The sequence below is a fragment of the Coregonus clupeaformis genome, chromosome 36 (assembly GCF_020615455.1).
Source record: "Coregonus clupeaformis isolate EN_2021a chromosome 36, ASM2061545v1, whole genome shotgun sequence".
NCBI lineage: Eukaryota > Metazoa > Chordata > Actinopteri > Salmoniformes > Salmonidae > Coregonus > Coregonus clupeaformis.
In genome coordinates this window covers 13729153-13742194 of record NC_059227.1, presented here as the reverse complement: position 1 = coordinate 13742194, position 13042 = coordinate 13729153, and the positions used below count along the sequence as shown (strand labels likewise).

The following is a 13042-nucleotide window of genomic DNA, read 5'->3' as shown; positions in this document are numbered from 1 at the left end:
TGGGAGGGGTATGGTCCTGAAGAGAGGAGTTGGATTCCGCGGCGACAGGTCCTAGATGCGGATCTCATCAGGGACTTTTACCGCCTCCATCCTGGCGCTCCGGGGAGTCCGCCCGGTGGCGTTCGTCGGAGGGGGGTACTGTAACGATCCCGGCTGTCTGAGTCGGGTCCTGGTCGTAATCTCCAGTTTCCCGAGGGTTCGGGAACGCTCCGGGAGCGCTCTGGTTTCCGCACCTGCTTCCCATTAGCAATCTGCACACCTGGGCCTAATCAGCACCTTTCTTGGCTCTGGCCCAACATCCAGTTCCTGCCGGATCGTTAGCCATGAACAGTAGGTGTATCTGCGTATCAGTTAGAGTATCTAGCGTGAGTTTTTGTTGTTTTGTACTTTGTTGAGTTTTGTGTCCTTACCTCCGTTTTTGTTTCACCTGCAGTCACACGTCCGGAACCTTCACCCCACCTCTGCCTGATGGTCGGCGGCTGCCGAGCCATCACTGGACCTTGCACTGCACCCCCAACTACTCATCCACGCCGCCCGCTCTGTCCCTGGAATATTCTGCACCTTTTGTTTGTATCCGAATAAACCCTCACTTTCGTTCAACTCTCCTTGTCCTGGTCTGCTTTTGGGTTCTGGCTGAGGGAACTGTGACACTGGTCTGATGAAACCAAGATTGAACTCTTTGGTCTGAATGCCAAGCAACACGTCTGGGGGAAACCTGGCACCATCCCTACGGTGAAGCATGGTGGTGGCAGCATCATGCTGGGGGGATGTTTTTCAGCGGCAGGGACTGGGAGATTAGTCAGGATCCACACAAAGATGAATGGAGCAAAGTACAGAGAGATCCTTGATGAAAACCTGCTCCAGAGTGCTCAGGACCTCAGACTGGGGTGAAGGTTCACCTTCCAACAGGACAACGACCCTAAGCACACAGCCAAGACAACCCAGGAGTGGCTTCGGGACAAGTCTCTGAATGTCCTTGAGTGGCCCAGCTAGAATCTGGACTTGAAACCGATCAAACATCTCTGGAGAGACCTGAAAATAGCTGTGCAGCAACGCTCCCCATCCAACCTGACAGAGCTTGAGAGAATCTGCAGAGAAGAATGGGAGAAACTCCCCAAATACAGGTGTGCCAAGCTTGTAGCATCATGCCAAAGTAGACTCGATGCTGTAATCACTGCCAAAGGTGTTTCAACAAAGTACTGATGTAAATGTAATATTTTGGGTTTTTTATTTTTTATACATTTGCAAAAATATATAAATACCTGTTTTTGCTTTGTCTTATGGGGTACTGTGTGAAGATTGATGAGGAAAAAATCAATTTAATCTATTTGAGAATAAGGCTGTAACGTAACAAAATGTGGTGAAAGTCAACGGGTCTGAATACTATCCGAAGGTGCTGTATACAGGGAGTACCAGTACCGAGTCGATGTGCAGGGGTATGAAGTAATTGTGGTAGCTATCTACATATAGGGTAAAGTGACTAGGTATCAGGATAGATAAGGCAGTAGCAGCAGCATATGTGGTGAGTGTGAATGTGTGTGTGTGGGGGGGGATGCATGTGTGTGCGTGTGGGCATATGTAGTAAGTGTGTATGTGTGTGTTGGGATGTCAGTGTAAGTATGTGTGAGTGTGTGGGTAGAGTCCAGTGTGTGTGCGCGCATAGAGTCAGTGCAAGAGAGTTTGTGCAAAAAAGGGTCAATGCATATAGTCCATATAGCAATTTGATAAGCTATTTAGCAGTCTTATGGCTTGGGGGTAGAAGCTGTTCAGGGTCCTGTTGGTTCCAGACCCAGTGCACTGGTACCGCTTGCCGTGCGGTAGCAGAGAGAACAGACTCTGGCTTGGGTGGCTGGAGTCTTGGACATTTTTGGGGGCCTGGATGGCAGGGAGCTTGGCCCCAGTGATGTGCTGGGCCGTACTCACCACCCTCTGTAGCTAGCGCCTTCTGGTCGGCTGCCTTGCAGTTGCAGTACCAAGTGGTGATGCAGCCAGTCAAGATGCTTTCAACGGTGCAGCTGTAGAACCTTTTGAGGATGAATTGAACACTTCTGGGAGATTCTGGAGCGGCAACTGAGACTGCGTTTTCCACCACCATCAACAAAACACAAAATTATGGAATTTCTCGTGGAAGATTGGTGTCACATCCCTTCAACAGAATCTATACCAAGGTGCATTGAAGCTGTTCTGACTCGTGGTGGCCCAACGCCCTATTAAGACAATTTATGTTGGTGTTTCCTTTATTTTGGCAGTTACCTGTAGATTATAGGTAAGACATTATAAAGTAGCTAGGTAAGAGTCTTCCCCATGACCTACAGTATATGTTCTTGTCCATTCCGTTTGTGTCATTGTTCTGATGAAGGCCATTAATGGCCGAAAATTGCATTTTTTTTATTTGAATAAAACAATGAGTTAAATCACTCTGTCATTTAGGTCATTATTGTGGAGCAATTAGACTGTTGTTGATCCATCCTCAGTTCTCCCATCATAGCCATTGAACTGTTTAAAAATCACTATTGGCCTCATGGTGACCTCCCTGGGCAGTTTCCTTCCTGTCCTGCAGCTCAGTTCAGAAGGACAACTGTATTTTTGTTGTGTCTGGGTGGTTTGATACATCATCCACAGTCTTACTAACTTGACCTTGGTTAAAGATATATTCAGTGTCTGATTTGTTATTGTTACCCATCTACCAATCACTGCCATTCTTTATGAAGCTTTCAAAAAGCTCTCTAGTCTTTGTCGTTGAATTTGTGCTTGAAATTCACTACTTGACTGAGGGACTGTACAGATGTTGTATGCATGGGGAACAGTCTGGACAGAGGAAGGGGTAGTCATTCAAAAATCATGTTAACCCCTATTATTTCACACAGAGTGAAATGTAACTTATCATGTGATTTGTTAAGCCAAATTTGACTCCTAAACTAATTTAGGCTTGCCAAAACAAAGCGGGTGAATACTTATACAACAACTATACTGAACAAAAATATGCAACAAATTCTAATATTTTACTGAGTTACAGTTCATAAGGAAATCAGTCAATTGAAATAAATAAATTAGGCCCTAATCACGACTGGGCAGGGGTGCAGCAATGGGGAGGCCCGGGAGGCCATAGGCCCACCCACTTGGCAGCCAGGCCCACCCAGCCAGGCCCTGGCGGACATTCCTGTAGTCAGCAGTCCAATTGCACGCTCCCTCAAAACTTGAGACATCTGTGACATTGTGTTGTGTGACAAAACTGCACATTTTAAAGTGGCCTTTTATTGTCCCCAGCACAAGGTCCGCCTGTGTAATGATCATGCTGTTTAATTAGCTTCTTGATATGCCACACCTGTCAGGTGGATGGATTATCTTGGCAAAGGAGAAATAACAGGGATGTAAACAAATTTGTGTACAACATTTTAGAGAAATAAGCTTTTTGTGCGTATGGAACATTTCTGTATTTTTTTATTTCAGCTCATGAAACATGGGACCAACACTTTACATGTTGCGTTCATATTTTTGTTCAGTGTATATAAAAATGAGTATTGGGTATATCAATAACCCCCCCTCAAAACAAATCACAATTAAATCAATTTCAATCCTACTTTGTAACGCAACAAAATGTGCAAAAATCCAAGGGGGGTGAATACTTATGATTGGCACTGTATAGTCAGTTGACAGTAATACAGCTGACTGCTGCAAATGTGTACATTAAATTAACTAAACTAATATGGAGGACCCTAAGCTCAATAGATAATGTGTGTTTCTTCAAAAGTGAAATGTTTGATTCCTTAATCTATTCTCATTGCTCTGTATTACATCTAAAATACCTGTTCAATATCACAATTCTAGTTCATATCTCCCTTCAAGTGTTCCTCTGAATGCTTTTCTAAGGGGTAGGCATTAGACGTGCACAGTATGTTAATATACAACATGTACAATTGGAGGGCACAATTACTATATATATTTTTTAATTTCGCTAGGATATGTTAGAACGCCAAGTTGCACACACAATCCAGAAATTGTCCTGCCAAGACCGTAACGTGACATAGATCACTTTTTAGAGCCTGTAACAGTACGTCCAACTCTGCACAAAGATTTGTTTTCGTCAGTGTTGCTATTTTCCTCCATGGTGGCATGTGAACTTCAGACTGTGCTACTTGGATCTATTCCTAAAATGCCTGTTGGGTAAGAGGCCAGTGCCATGAGATGCAATAGGACAGGTGTTTTGCACGTGGCCCAGCGGGAAGCAATGAGGCCAGCATGTTAACGAGGTGTCGTATGTCAACAACCGATACTAGGGGCCTCTTGGTTTGCCGGCTAACAGTATTAGCAGGTCAATAGTTTAGTCACGTTAAGTCATTTATTTAAGAAAACAGTCACTCATGCATACATCTGCAAATAACATGTCATTATGTCAAGAAATTAGAAGTGCATGTAACTATCTGTAGCCTACAACTTAATGTAAAGGGTGTCCAAATTTACATTTTAGTCATTTAGCAGACACTCTTATCCAGAGCGACTTACAGTTAGTGAGTGCATACACTTTTTTCATACTTTCACAATGACCCAAAGTGGATAATGAAAAACAATGAAGGCGCTTTTCAGCTGGCACATACGCGTCAGTTGGGTTGGCAGTAGGCGGCCTATGGCTTGGTTCCTGACTTGGTGGATTTGGTGGGTTCAGCCTGGTTGGGGGTGGATTTGCCATATACTGGACTGTTCTTCTGCCTAGAGCTGTGGGGATGTTGCTGGCTTCACCCGGTGCAGTGGCATTGTGGGTCTCACAGAGGCTGCGTTCGATAGCAAGCTGCATCAGCTCATCATCTGATAGGTTGCTGTACAGACTGTAGTCATCAAAACCCAGCATGGGGCCCGCTGTGGGGCCAGGCATGGCCATGCTGGCAACTGCCATGTTGGATCTGGAGAGAAAAAGAGGGCATGCAGTGTATCAGTTACGTATTATGTCCACCATGTTGGATCTTGAGAGACCCATTCTTAAGCACCTACACAAGTCAAAAGGATATTTTACCCAAATTACAAAATGACATTCGTTTTGATTGTGTAGTTTAATTAATTTAAGATGACTTGGACATGCGAAAATGGGATATTGCAAAAAAAACTTGGCCAGGTAAATACAACTAAAGCATGGATTGCTGGCTAACCTGTCCATCCTGCTTACAGGGTAGGGATATCAATATGTAATTTTGTCCTGGGATGGCCACATTTTACATGGGGTGCGTCCCAATATCTCCTTTCTCCTGAAGTGTACACTCGTTCACTACTTCCCACACATTTAAAAGCATTGGATTGATGGAGGCATTGGCTAGAGGGAGTTTCCACCATATTTCTTTACGCCAGTCATTTCCTTTCAAATCAGTAGAGGGAAGTGAACAAGTGGACACTTGAGGAATGACAAATAAATGGGACGTAGCCAGAGACTATGGGATTGATTCAATTGAAACTGCAATGCAGCATTTACGCAGCAGCTCCACGGTCATCAAATTATAGAATGGTTTTGAGTACTGTAAAAACTTACTCCTACCGTGTAGACTCCCCTCACAGGGAGATGCAGTTTTAAGAATAAGTCGCATGTGTGTGCTGGGAGTAAAGTCACTGCTTGAACATTGCAATGGAAGGTATTAATGTACCTCAGTAAGCATACACCTTGATTGCACTGCTGTAACTAGAGTACATCAAAAACAGATGTTTACCCCTTTAGAAAACATTCAGTGCTGTATAAGCAGAAAACACAACCCTTTAACCTTAAAACTTGGACTTTAAGGTCAGAACTTGTTGGACTGAATGAAGTCTAGATACCATAGACAGGTGGGTCATGACTCAATGTTTATTGGCCCTGTTGCTTAAGGAGGCAAAGCTGCACACCAATGTCATTGGCAGGATGAGGTGGTTTAATTAATGACTACTTGAGCACCTGCAGCATAGACTGCACTTTGCTTGTGACACAAGGCTTGTGACACCAACGCAATTCTATGAGTTTCTGTACAATACTGTACAGTGCATTCGGAAAGTATTCAGACCCCTTGACTTTTTTCACATTTTGTTACGTTATAGCCTTATTCTAAAATTAAATTGTTCCCCCCCCCCCTCAATCAACACACAATACCCCATAATGACAAAGCAAAAACTATTTTTTAGAAATTTTAGCAAATGTATAAAGAAACTGAAATATTACATTTACATAAGTATTCAGACCCTTTACTCAGTACTTTGTTGAAGCACCTTTGGCAGCGATTACAGCCTCGATTCTTCTTGGGTATGACGCTACAAGCTTCGCACACCTGTATTCTGGGAGTTTCTCCCATTCTTCTCTGCAGATCCTCTCAAGCTCTGTCAGGTTGGATGGGGAGCGTCGCTGCACAGCTATTTGCAGGTCTCTCCAGAGATGTTAGATCGGGTTCTGGCTGGGTCACTCAAGGACGTTGAGAGACTTGTCCCGAAGCCCCTCCTGCATTGTATTGGCTGTGTGCTTAGGGTCATTGTCCTGCTGGAAGGTGAACCCTCGCCCCAGTCTGAGGTCCTGAGTGCTCTGGAGCAGGTTTTCATTAAAGACCTCTCTGTACTTTGCTCCGTTCATCTTTCCCTCGATCCTGACTAGTCTCCCAGTCCCTGCCACTGAAAAACATCCCCCCAGCATGATGCTGCCACCACCATGCTTCACCGTAGGGATGGTTCCAGGTTTCTTCCAGACTTGACGCTTGGCATTCAGGCCAAAGAGTTCAATCTTGGTTTCGTCAGACCAGAGATTCTTGTTTCTCATGGTCTGAGTCCTTTAGGTGCCTTTTGGAAAACTCCAAGCGGGCTGTTATGTGCCCTTTACTGAGGTGTGGCTTCCATCTGGCCTCTCTACCATAAAGGCCTGATTGGTGGAGTGCTGCAGAGATGGTTGTCCTTCTGGAAGGTTCTCCCATCTCCACAGAGGAACTCTGGAAGTGTGACCATCTCCACCTCCCTGATCAAGGCCCTTCTCCCCCGATTGCTCAGTTTGGCCAGGTGTCCAGCTTTAGGAAGAGTCTTGGTGGTACCAAACTTCTTCCATTTAAGAATGATGGAGGCCACTGTGTTCTTGGGGACCTTCAATGCTGCAGAAATGTTTACCTCTGGATAACATGAAAACAGCCTAACCAGCTCTGCTAGGGCGAGTAAAATGGTCAGTGGGGTGTTCTCTCATTTAATCAAATTCTTGCCAGCAGCACAGTTAGTCACCAATGCTCTTGATAACATGAAAACAGCCTAACCAGCTTATTAATGAGAGAACAACCCACTGACCATTTTACTCACCCTAGCAGAGCTGGTTAGGCTGTTTTCATGTTATCCAGAGCGTTGGTGACTAACTGTGCTGCTGGCAACAATTTAATGACACTTTTTTGCCAACGTTTACTGACACCGGCCATATTCAACAGGTGTTGTGCGTTCGTAAATTCATCAGTTATTCTGCACTCTGGCATACTCAGACTGAATTTACTAACACACCTGAAATGGTTACTTGCATAGTGGAGTCTTTTGTTAAGACATGTAGCTAGCTAGGTACACAATGAACCATAATCCCAACAAATGACTTTACTACCCTGCATGAATCTGAAGGTAGCTAACCAACCAGGTGCAATGTTAGCAAGCAAATGACGCTGAGATACGAATAAAAAGATCATACAAGTAATGTTAGCTAGCCAGCTAATGTTAGCTAGCTAGCGAACAGTACACTTTAACTTGAAATGAAACCACTTTGTCAAAATTAGAAACGTGTAATATCTGAAAATGTAGCTAGCTAGACTATCTTACTTGTATACATCATGCATGATGGATGCGTCTCCCTGTCACGGATGCCATGGTTGCCCTTAGTTTGAAGATGTAATCTGGAGACAGGTGTTTTCTCCATCTCTTTAGCTATCATACTCTAATGCCACTGATTTCAAAACTCGATCCTCCAGAAAGTGGAGAGCAACACTTATGCAGCTCCACTACAATACATTTTTTTTTAAAGCCGCGTTAGACAGGATTACCTACACATACTGACCAGCTCAAATAGACAGAAGCGTGCTATATGGCAGACCAATCCGAACTCCTCTCTCGGCATGTCCAGCCCACTCATTATCTCAGCCAGTCATGGCTAGTGGGAAGGTTGCTTAACCAACTAGGCTCGTAATTTAACAATTTTATTCGTATTTACAGGTGGTTATTAAGGCATATGAAAGTTCACGTTCCAGAAGGTATTTCTGCAAATAAACAAATTTTGATAAAAATTTTAAAAGTTTACGTTCAAATGGCTATCCTGTGAAGTAGTGATGCGCGACATATGCCTAGTTTCCTGAAACGAGTCACATATAGACAGGTGTGCCTTTCCAAATCATGTCCTATCAATTGAATTTACCACAGGTGGACTCTACTCAAGTTGTAGAAACAGCTCAAGGATGATCAATGGAAACAAGATGCACCTGAGCTCAATTTCGAGTTTTTTATTTGTAATACATTTTCAACTATTTCTAAAAACCTGTTTTTGCTTTGTCATTATGGGGTAGTGTGTAGATTGATGAGGAAACATTTTTATTTAATCAATTTTAGAATAAGACTAACGTAAAAATATGTGGGAAAAAGGGAAGGGGTCTGGATAAGAGCGTCTGCTAAATGATGTAAATGAATACATTCCAAATATACTGTATATCATCATATTCAAACAAACCTTTACAGTCCTTTGCAAATATTGTATGCTCCAAAATATTTGGGAAATTATATGATTTTACACTTTTACAGTTGCTCAGAGAACGATTTATACAGTGGGGAAAAAAAGTATTTAGTCAGCCACCAATTGTGCATGTTCTCCCACTTAAAAAGATGAGAGAGGCCTGTAATTTTCATCATAGGTACACGTCAACTATGACAGACAAATTGAGAAAAAAAAATCCAGAAAATCACATTGTAGGATCTTTAATGAATTTATTTGCAAATTATTGTGGAAAATAAGTATTTGGTCACCTACAAACAAGCAAGATTTCTGGCTCTCACAGACCTGTAACTTCTTCTTTAAGAGGCTCCTCTGTCCTCCACTCGTTACCTGTATTAATGACACCTGTTTGAACTTGTTATCAGTATAAAAGACACCTGTCCACAACCTCAAACAGTCACACTCCAAACTCCACTATGGCCAAGACCAAAGAGCTGTCAAAGGACACCAGAAACAAAATTGTAGACCTGCACCAGGCTGGGAAGACTGAATCTGCAATAGGTAAGCAGCTTGGTTTGAAGAAATCAACTGTGGGAGCAATTATTAGGAAATGGAAGACATACAAGATCACTGATAATCTCCCTCGATCTGGGGCTCCACGCAAGATCTCACCCCGTGGGGTCAAAATGATCACAAGAACGGTGAGTAAAAATCCCAGAACCACACGGGGGGACCTAGTGAATGACCTGCAGAGAGCTGGGACCAAAGTAACAAAGCCTACCATTAGTAACACACTACGCCGCCAGGGACTCAAATCCTGCAGTGCAAGACGTGTCCCCCTGCTTAAGCCAGTACATGTCCAGGCCCGTCTGAAGTTTGCTAGAGTGCATTTGGATGATCCAGAAGAGGATTGGGAGAATGTCATATGGTCAGATGAAACCAAAATAGAACTTTTTGGTAAAAACTCAACCTCGTCGTGTTTGGAGGACAAAGAATGCTGAGTTGCATCCAAAGAACACCATACCTACTGTGAAGCATGGGGGTGGAAACATCATGCTTTGGGGCTGTTTTTCTGCAAAGGGACCAGGACGACTGATCCGTGAAAGGAAAGAATGAATGGGGCCATGTATCGTGAGATTTTGAGTGAAAACCTCCTTCCATCAGCAAGGGCATTGAAGATGAAACGTGGCTGGGTCTTTCAGCATGACAATGATCCCAAACACACCGCCCGGGCAACGAAGGAGTGGCTTCGTAAGAAGCATTTCAAGGTCCTGGAGTGGCCTAGCCAGTCTCCAGATCTCAACCCCATAGAATATCTTTGGAGGGAGTTGAAAGTCCGTGTTGCCCAGTGACAGCCCCAAAACATCACTGCTCTAGAGGAGATCTGCATGGAGGAATGGGCCAAAATACCAGCAACAGTGTGTGAAAACCTTGTGAAGACTTACAGAAAACGTTTGACCTGTGTCATTGCCAACAAAGGGTATATAACAAAGTATTGAGAAACTTTTGTTGACCAAATACTTATTTTCCACCATAATTTGCAAATAAATTCATTAAAAATCCTACAATGTGATTTTCTGGAGAAAGAAAATTCTCATTTTGTCTGTCATAGTTGACGTGTACCTATGATGAAAATTACAGGCCTCTCTCATCTTTTTAAGTGGGAGAACCTGCACAATTGGTGGCTGACTAAATACTTTTTTCCCCCACTGTATTACGTGTTAAAAACATTTTTCTCGAAAAGGTACGGGTAAAAATTGACACCCCTAAAGATTCTTATTTTAAAAAGTAGTCAAAAGCTTAGTATTTGGTCCCATATTCCTAGCACGCAATGAGAGCTTGTGACACTACAAACTTGTTGGATGGATTTGCCGTTCATTTTAGATTATTTTGTGCCCAATAGAAATGAATGGAAAATAATGTATTGTATCATTCTGAAGTCACTTATTACCAATAAGAATGTGTCTAAACACTTCTCCATTAATGTGGATACTACCGTGATTACGGATAATCCTGAATGAATCGTGAATAATGATAAGTAAGAAAGTTAGAGGGTCAAATATCAATGTGTTACTTGTTAAACAAACAATATTTTTTGCATACAGTATACTGTAGCTCAGTATTTGAATTATTTATACAGTCATTATTGCTCATCTTTATCAAGGATGTCAGTCATTTCGGACACCACTATCTCAAGTAAGGAATTAGGAAATGCACACGACTCAGCATTTGAAGTGAAAAATATATTTTTACAAATGAAAAAAAAAAGACTGTTCCATAAGTTGTCCTGTCACGTACTGCTCATTCATAACAAACATCATCAGGCATAGTCTTCAACACACCCTACTGCCTAAAAAGTTGCCCTACATACAAGTTGAAGGGCAACATATCATTTGCTCCATATAAGACGTGTTTTTCAAGTCATAAGACAGCTACAGTATCCCATTAGCACATATCGCCCTGCATGCAGTGTAGATACAGTTTATAAATAGACCAGCAAACCAAATTCCCATTGGTCTATAGCACAGGACTCTCATGTGCATGTGTATTAATGTACTCACTGCTGAACCGTGGCAGGCAGGCAGAAACTGCAAGTGCAAAGTAAAGGAACATATGTACAAGTGGGCTTGTAAATTAAGGCGAACACAAGCATGTCATGCAAATCGATAGATTTGAAGAACAAAATTGAAGGTTGTATTTAGGTTGGATAATGCTGGGATTATGTTGGGATTGGACAATGAAATGATGATATGCTCCCCTTGAAAAAGTGTTACATCTTAAATTCAAATAATTTAAGTGATTTCTGAAATAACTCATGGAGTGTACTACTTATAATAATTATTCTAAAATGCTCATTACCATCAGGTCCATGTAGATAAAAAAAAAAAAAAAAGAGTGCACCAAGGTTGCCAAATAACAATTAAAAATAAAAATATGTCTTACCTTTTTCCCCCCCAAAAAAAGTGTCCAGGTTTTCCTCTTTGGTTAGTCTCCCCCACTAAGACTTCTCCACTCCTCTGTCAGTGGAGGTTTCTGAGACTGGGCTTCTGATCCAGCAGTCTGGGATATTTCTGGAGGCTTCATATGATAGGGTGAGAGGGGTGGGGGGGGTCAACTTTTCGTCTACCTCCTTCATAGCTCAGAATGCTCCTGAGGGGGAGCTGGCCCAGTTTTTTTTGGAAGAGCGACCGATGGCACTGTACAACAAAACAAATAGCTGGAACGCTTGGAGTAATACATTTTTTAAAAGTGTATTTGTCACGTGCACAGGACACAGCGAGTGTAAATGGTCCAGGGAGATCCTTACGCACACAAAATAGCAAAGTTGAGGAGCTAGCAAAACGGCCACCATCTTTTGTCTAATAATAATAATAATAATGTGAGTATCTTCGTCAGCTAATGTGACAATAATCCAATTCGTACATATTACAATTGAGTGATATTGTCTGTGTTCAATGGAAACCAACAGGTGTGAATATTCCCAAGTACAGTTTGGGCTTGTAGTCCTCCTGTGCTAGGTCAATCACCTGCTGTGTCTGGGTCAGGTTTTGTTGTGGCGAGTTGGTGTGACTTGTTCCTTATGTTGAGTAGTCTGGTATTGTCTTATGTTACAATCAATGCAATGCAAAGAGGTGTTCAAATTCATTGTGGATGCCTGTTACTTATTTTTAGACAATCAAATGCATGAAAAAAGTGTTACGTTTATTGACAAGGTAACCTTCTTCCCGTTGTGTTGGCAGGCCAATCTGCATCATGTGTTAGTTTAATTCTGAACCTAGTACACTTTACATTTCTTTTCGTATGAGGGAAAGGTCACAGATACTCCACAGGCTGGATTCCAGAATACCAGCCACTAGAGTTACCGTCGTGTCAATAGTAAGTCTTTTAATACCCTGTTGAGTGTAGAGCTTAGGGGTTAGTTCAGTACTAACCTCAGTACTAGGGTTAGGGGTTAGTAAAGTACTTGCTTGTTGTGGTGCAGAACAAGAAATTAAAGGCTGTTGCAGGAAGCCTGTCATTGACAGGAAACACAATTTATATTAATTTTTTCATTTAGCACATGCTCTTATCCAGAGCGACTTACAGGAGCAATTAGGGTTTAGTGCCTTTCTCAAAGGCACATTGACAGATTTTTCATCTAGTCAGTTCTGGGATTTGAACCAGCATCTGTTCAGTTACTGGCCCAACGCTCTTAACCACTAGGCTACCTGTTGCCCAGTTTTACCTACTGTATCAAAGTGGAAATATAAGTGTTACCATTACAAAATGATATTGGTTTCCTTACCCTGTAAGCAGTCTATGGACAAGGTATGACAGCAAGCCATGCTTTGGCTGAGGTTCCTTCGCCTAATGTTTTAGCATTTGTGGGACAAATCCCATTCAAGA

At 42.5% G+C, this 13042-nt stretch overlaps 1 protein-coding gene across 4 annotated transcripts in view; it reads right to left on the bottom strand.

Annotated features, from left to right (window-relative positions):
* Positions 1-11717, bottom strand: part of LOC121560549 (ankyrin repeat and SOCS box protein 2) — a 37740-nt gene extending 26023 nt beyond the window's left edge. For 3 of the 4 annotated variants that reach the window (XM_041873488.2, XM_041873489.2, XM_041873490.2), the window contains exons 1-2: positions 11600-11717; positions 4596-4898 (exon numbers count right to left, since the gene is read on the bottom strand). In XM_041873488.2, the coding sequence (XP_041729422.1) occupies positions 4596-4891 (296 nt within the window). In that variant the 5' untranslated portion in view covers positions 4892-4898; positions 11600-11717. The remainder of the gene's footprint in view (positions 1-4595; positions 4899-11599) is intronic. The other variant, XM_041873491.2, reaches the window with a different exon arrangement.
* Between the last annotated feature and the right edge of the window lie 1325 nt (positions 11718-13042).